Genomic DNA, 6,261 nt, shown 5'->3' on the forward strand with positions numbered 1-6,261 from the left:
TTCCCTCATAAAAAGTCTAGAGTGAAAAAGTATATTGTTAATGGCTATTAATTTGGTCAGAAACACCTTAAAGATAACTAACAAGCAATATAAAGCACATGCATCAAAAGGGCTGTTAGACACTGGAGCCTTTCTGTCCTCAGGTACCCAGTGCAACGTCTCTGCTTGTCAGCCATGATGTAACTGCTTAACCATGAGCTGCTCGGTTTAGCTCGTTCGCTCGCTTTCTCTCTCTCTCAGGAAGTAATGGTATAGGAAGTAGTCTTTTTTTTTTCTTATAATGCACTAAAGTGGACTAAAATAATTTTTATTGTATTATGCAATTTACGAAACACAACGTGGACCAGCGCTCTGTCAGTGATTCATCCATTAAAAAGAGAATAATTGGCTATAAATTTAGACGCAAGCTCTCAAAATACTTTGACCCTGGATGTTGGATGAGGATGTTTGAAGAATGACAAAAGCAAACTTATTTATATTTAGTTTTCATTGCCATAGTAAAAATCCTTGACATCCAAAAGTGGCACAGGCTTCTCCCGTGTTTAAAAAGGTGAGTTTCCAATGCCCAGATTTGTTATTCATCGGAAAATCTAATAGCTGCTAATAAGTGAGACGTCAGCATGCCACGATACGACCCCTCTCCTGAACGCGCCCGTGTGTGTGCTCGTCAATCTTTCCACGCACTACGTGTCCGACACCTGCTCCTCATTGTGTGATTAGCATACACGTGTGACGTATTCCTGTCTGTCTGCGGCTCGTCCGCGCATCCTGCGTGAACCTCCTCGTTACACAGCACAGTACTTCGTGCTGACAATGTATTTTTATTCGTTATCCTCTGTGGTTCTCAAAACTAGAGCGAGTCCGAAAGCACGAAAAAAAAGACAAGCACAAACCGGTGAGGAACGACGGCAAAATGCTCCGATGGAGCCAAACAAATAATCCCAGAGTTGGAGAAGCTGGATATTGCACCAGTCTTGATGCATTTTGTGGAAAATCAGATTGTGTATGCAGTTTTAACCATTTTTGTCTTGTTTTTTTTAATTTTTATAATTTCTTTTTTTTGTTATACTTTTGAGTGTGAGATGTTGGCAGTTATTGACGGTTCTAAAATATGCTTTTCTTCACATTCTTTTAGATCAATCTGTAAAGCAATCCATATTACTTAAACATCAAGATATTTTAAATGAGATTCAAATCATTGTATATCAAACAACCCAAGCAATTTTGGAGCCCTTTTCAATGTCCACCTTTCTAGAGTTATCCTGTCTTTCATAGGTGATGAAGGCCATGACCTCTCTCATGGGTGTGGTCATTGTGGACATTGTCACTCAGGCAACTCTGATGGGTCATCTTCCAGTTCTGGATGGAATTTGAGGTGTTGATGTAAAATCCGTGTTGCCGTCAGATTCAAAGAAGGAGACTACAGATTTGTGTGGAAAAGAGAGGATTGGGTGGATGTCTCAGCTACAAGGTAAATTTGAGCAAAAGCTTCTTAGGTTTGTTTTTTAAAAAACAATCTTTAATACCCCATACTTTTTCCATCTACCATACACAATTACAGCAGTATACAACAATTTCAAATCAATAAAATTAACCAATTGAAACATTTCAACAGTGGTACGTTGATGCAATTGCGATTTAACGGTGAAACCACTGAATAAGCAAGACAATGAAACAATGTCACGGTTTCAGCGTCAAAACACAACGGTGATTCAACCTTGGTCCATGACGTTGATTCATCACGGGAGCTTTTCCTTGCCACTGGGCTGACTTGACTTGTTATTAATGGTAACGCTACAAACGTATGCACAGCTATTGCACTGCACGCAGTGGAATACCTCACAGTTGTTCACCTTTAATGTGAGTGTATGAAGAACTGAATACCACAGCTTGAAGTTTTCATTATAGACGCTGCACAGGACACAAAGCCTCTTTGAAAGAGAGAATCAAATAAGCTGATGGTCAGTTCTGAAGTGTTCTTATAAAAGGTAAATAAATACAAATGACAGAGCCTCACAATGCAAAACCATTTACCTATCGAAAATTTATATAAAGTATAGCAATTGGTTCACATAGTCATCTACATGTACAAAAATACTCAATTTTATGTATTCTAAATGAGAAATAGTAAGCTACATTCAACTATTGTAAAAGTATTAAATCAACTAAAGACACAAATGCATATATGGCTTTGAGCATCAACAGTGGCAAAAGAGGATTTACCGTAAGAACGACAAGACAAGATTCCACAAACAGATCAAAGACAAATCAGATGAGAAATCGCTTGTCAACCAGGGTCTTTGTGGCCAGGTTCCTGCGCCCCAGACCATTTCGTACCAGCCTGAAGATCTGGGAGGATGCAGAAAAATGGGAATCACATACAAACCGATGGAAGACATGCTTTTGTTAAGGTTTTATCTTTTTATTAAAGTGTTGAATGTTGAAACAGTAATTCACAGGGAAGACCTCACACTGACCAGCTGCTGCAGGTATGTGAGTACAGATGCTAGCACAAAGTTCTGGCTGCCCAGGTCCACAACGCAGAAGAACAGCATGTCAAAAATCAACAGTGTCGCCTCATTCCCATAGTAAAGCACATCAACAAAGGAGTAGGAGTCATCTAAGAGGGAAACACAACCACACACACACACACACACACACACACACACACACACACACACACACACACACACACACACACACACACACACACACACACGGTGTTGACTGACTGAGGGAGGGGGAGGCAAAACACATGCAATAACAGAACCAACACAAACACAAAGCTCCACTCCAGAACAAATTGGCAACATTGAGTAAGTGATGAGCGGAGTGACATTTATTTTTTTTACCATTATAAAAGATGCTCTTTTCCAGAGGTTCGATAAATTCCATTCCAATGATCCTCTCAAACAGAAGTTTGTCTTTGACGATGTAATCCATTTCGCGATGAGCCTGACAAGAACAAACAGGACAGAGTAAGGCCCCAGAGTGCAGGGCTGCAGGGCTCATTAATATGCATGAGCCTCCTATTGTGGGGGCTGGACTGAGTTCTCACATGGTCGATGATAGAGCCCAGGAATCGGTTCATGGTGTGGTACGCCTTTGTGCTCTGCTCATACGGATTGGCTGAGGCGTCTACCAATCGCGACGGCCCATTTCGCTGGAGGTGGTGGACATAGTATTATATCATGACACTCCTGACAATAAAGCATTATAATTGAAAATGAAACATGGGGCTCTGTGTGTGTGTGTGTGTGTGTATGTATATGTGTGTGTAAGTGTGCACGCGTGCGAGTGTGTGCACGTGTGTATGCGTACATATATGTGCACGAAATTTGGTAATATTTATGAAAATAATTCAATGCTAGAAAATGAAGTGGAATATTGTGAAAATTATAACCATGTTACTAAAATATGATTAGATTTGGTTCCGTTCTCACTAAATATTAATAACAACTATATGAAAAATCACCTCCATGTTTTGCAAACAACTTGTGTACTTGAGATCAAATGAAGTTCTACAGTGGTGCTTTTATCTAAACAATCCAGTGCAAGATCTTCCTTCAGCTACATGTTTATAACAGGGATCACGTGTAAACATGTACAAAAACTTGCAGCATACTGAAATGCCCTGGGTGTTTTTAATTAATGGTTAATATGTCTATTATTAAATGTAGTGGCAGGAATAACTCGTAAAGTCAAAGATATCCTCCAATGCTGAAATGACCTTTGTGTGTGTGTGTGTGTGAGTGTGTGTGTGTGAGTATGTGTGTGTGTGTGTGTGAGTGAGTGTGTGTGTGTGAGTGAGTGTGTGTTTACCCTGCTGAGAGGCTCCAGGATGCGGTCATACTGTGCTCGCAGGCGGCTTGTTACCGAGACCTGAAACGTCTGAACATCAGAGTTAGGCAGCAGTCCTCTCTGCCCACACAGATTCTCCTATGGAAACATCACACACACCCACACCCACACACAGACTCGGCACATCAGTGTGCTCCACAGACATGTTGGCGCAGCAGTAGCTGTGTGAGTATTGAACAGCAGCTCACCATCTCTCTCTTCATGTTGGAGTTCATCTCCTCCATGTTAGTGTCTGCGTGTCCGTGAACGGAGCGACCATGGACGTAGTAGCCAAAACATCTTTGAGAAAGCAGCAGCACTGATATCTACCCCCCACCACACACACACACACACACACACACACACACACAGATGTGCTTGCCCACATGGAAACTGAAGAGTTCCATCTACTAATAGCACCAAACATTGTTCCATACAACTAGTCAGAGGACAAACATTTTCCATGTGTGTACACACTTCTAATACATCTGAACATCAGAGAACATTTGACAGCAGTCTTCTCTGCTCACAGATTCTCCTATGAACCCCACTCCCCAACACACACACACACACACACAGATTGTCCTATGAACCCCACTCCCCAACACATGCGCACACACACACACACACACATACACATGTTCCTATGAACCCCACTCCCCAACACACACACAGATTCTCTTATGAAGCCCACTCCCAAACAAACACACACAGGCGCATTCACACATGCTTTTACACGCAGTCAAACAACACCGGGGCCACGTCTACTATGCAGACTCACATTACTGAGGGAGCAGAGGTCCACAAACTGGCGAATCTTGTCTTCAACAAAGCGCTCATAGACCACAGAGAAGAATGTCATCTGGAAAAACAAACCCATAACATACCCAGATGCCTGACACTGCTTATAACTCCAATAATCCCACATGTATCTGTTCATCATTTAGCAATGCTTACCCTGCTAATCATATTTCTTCTTAGCTTCTTATATGTATATATAAGAATACTATACTATGCTATACTATACTATCAGCTAAACAGTTAAATATTGATCAAACAGCTTTTGACTATAGACACATGGGCCCTTCTTCAGATAGCTTGGTAGGTGTTGAGTTGTTATTTTTTAACCTTCTGTTAAAAATTAAAACATTTGAGTTAGTTAATAAGTGGTATGACTGAAAATGTCATGAGTTTGTGTGTCCATATATATATGCACTTAATAAGCAAATACAAGGAAAGACACCTTTGTTATATGACAAATTTTCAATGCCAAGTGTCAACCAAAGTATGGTAAGGTTAGGTTAAACTTAAGAAGCGTTTAGTTTTCTAAAAAAGCAATAGATTAAAAAAAAAAGCTTAGTTAAAAAAAGGTAGTAAATGGACGACAAGAAAATTGATATATACATCTATTATGCAGTTTTCTGCAAACCTAAGATCAAAGCATTCGGGTTCTCTTGTGGGATGAGTAATTTATGAAAATACCCGTCTACTGAGAAGATGGGTGAAAGGTCGACCCTAAGCAAAGACGGGGGCTTTAGGCCATGCAAACCACCCAAGTAGGTGAAGATTACAACACACAGCTCTCTTTGAGGGACATGCATGACCTCTGAAGTTTCTAAAGGTTTCGAGAACAATTCCCACCCCAAAGTAAGAAACATTTAGTGTATATATGGATGTGACTGGTTAGTTTGTTTTCAGGCAAGCAGGCTCTCCACTTCTTATATTCATAGTGCGATGTCCTTCACTTCTGAAAAGTTCTTACTCCTCTTGAAATTAGGCCGCATATTCCCTCAGCTGTCTGCATGGCTGAAAGAGGAACTTCAAAAATGATCGGAGAGATCATAAAGACTTTAGGTAGGATTGTTTGTAAGGATACCATATAAAGGGAAGGTTACAAGCTGAAACAATCAGAAAAGTATAATGTTTGTATGACCATATTTTGCAAACGCTTATGCAGCTGAATACAAATAATATATGTAACTTGTACACAGTTGGAACTCTCCTCCGCATGCTGATAAGATCTGTTTAATACATAGGCACTTTTCTTATTAGGTTTCTTTGTAGAGGGTTTCCTTTTGACCACTGTAATCTTTGGAGACCACAAGCAATCCTCGATTGACCTGCATCTGACCCGCACCGGAAAGCAGAAGTAACGTGTACAAATGGGTGGCTCTTGCCTAACCACACTCTGTTGTGTGTGTGTGTGTGTGTGTGTGTGTGTGTGTGTGTGTGTGTGTGTATACCTGTATGAAGCCGAGGCAGAGCCATATAGCGGTGGCTACACCATAGCGCAGGACGCGGCTGTAGGCAGGTGTGTACGCCTCAGCAGAGCGCTGAAGTTCTGAGGAAGGGTCCCTCAGAGCCAGACTGGAGAAGCCTGCCACCTAACAACACGCACGCACATGCAAAGCACACCCAGCA

At 41.2% G+C, this 6,261-nt stretch overlaps 1 protein-coding gene across 4 annotated transcripts in view; it reads right to left on the reverse strand.

The window, feature by feature from the left end:
• Positions 1 to 1,498: 1,498 nt before the first annotated feature.
• tmem67 (transmembrane protein 67) overlaps positions 1,499 to 6,261 on the reverse strand; it is a 28,958-nt gene continuing 24,195 nt past the window's right edge. For 3 of the 4 annotated variants that reach the window (XM_081715292.1, XM_081715287.1, XM_035526614.2), the window contains 8 exons: positions 6,084 to 6,224; positions 4,622 to 4,702; positions 4,050 to 4,166; positions 3,823 to 3,939; positions 3,059 to 3,163; positions 2,853 to 2,955; positions 2,478 to 2,620; positions 1,499 to 2,349 (listed from right to left, as the gene is read on the reverse strand). In XM_081715292.1, the coding sequence (XP_081571418.1) occupies positions 2,269 to 2,349; positions 2,478 to 2,620; positions 2,853 to 2,955; positions 3,059 to 3,163; positions 3,823 to 3,939; positions 4,050 to 4,166; positions 4,622 to 4,702; positions 6,084 to 6,224 (888 nt within the window). In that variant the 3' untranslated portion in view covers positions 1,499 to 2,268. The remainder of the gene's footprint in view (positions 2,350 to 2,477; positions 2,621 to 2,852; positions 2,956 to 3,058; positions 3,164 to 3,822; positions 3,940 to 4,049; positions 4,167 to 4,621; positions 4,703 to 6,083; positions 6,225 to 6,261) is intronic. The other variant, XM_081715282.1, reaches the window with a different exon arrangement.

This window comes from Electrophorus electricus, chromosome 1 (assembly GCF_041902795.1).
Source record: "Electrophorus electricus isolate QZ-2024a chromosome 1, ASM4190279v1, whole genome shotgun sequence".
Taxonomy (NCBI): domain Eukaryota; kingdom Metazoa; phylum Chordata; class Actinopteri; order Gymnotiformes; family Gymnotidae; genus Electrophorus; species Electrophorus electricus.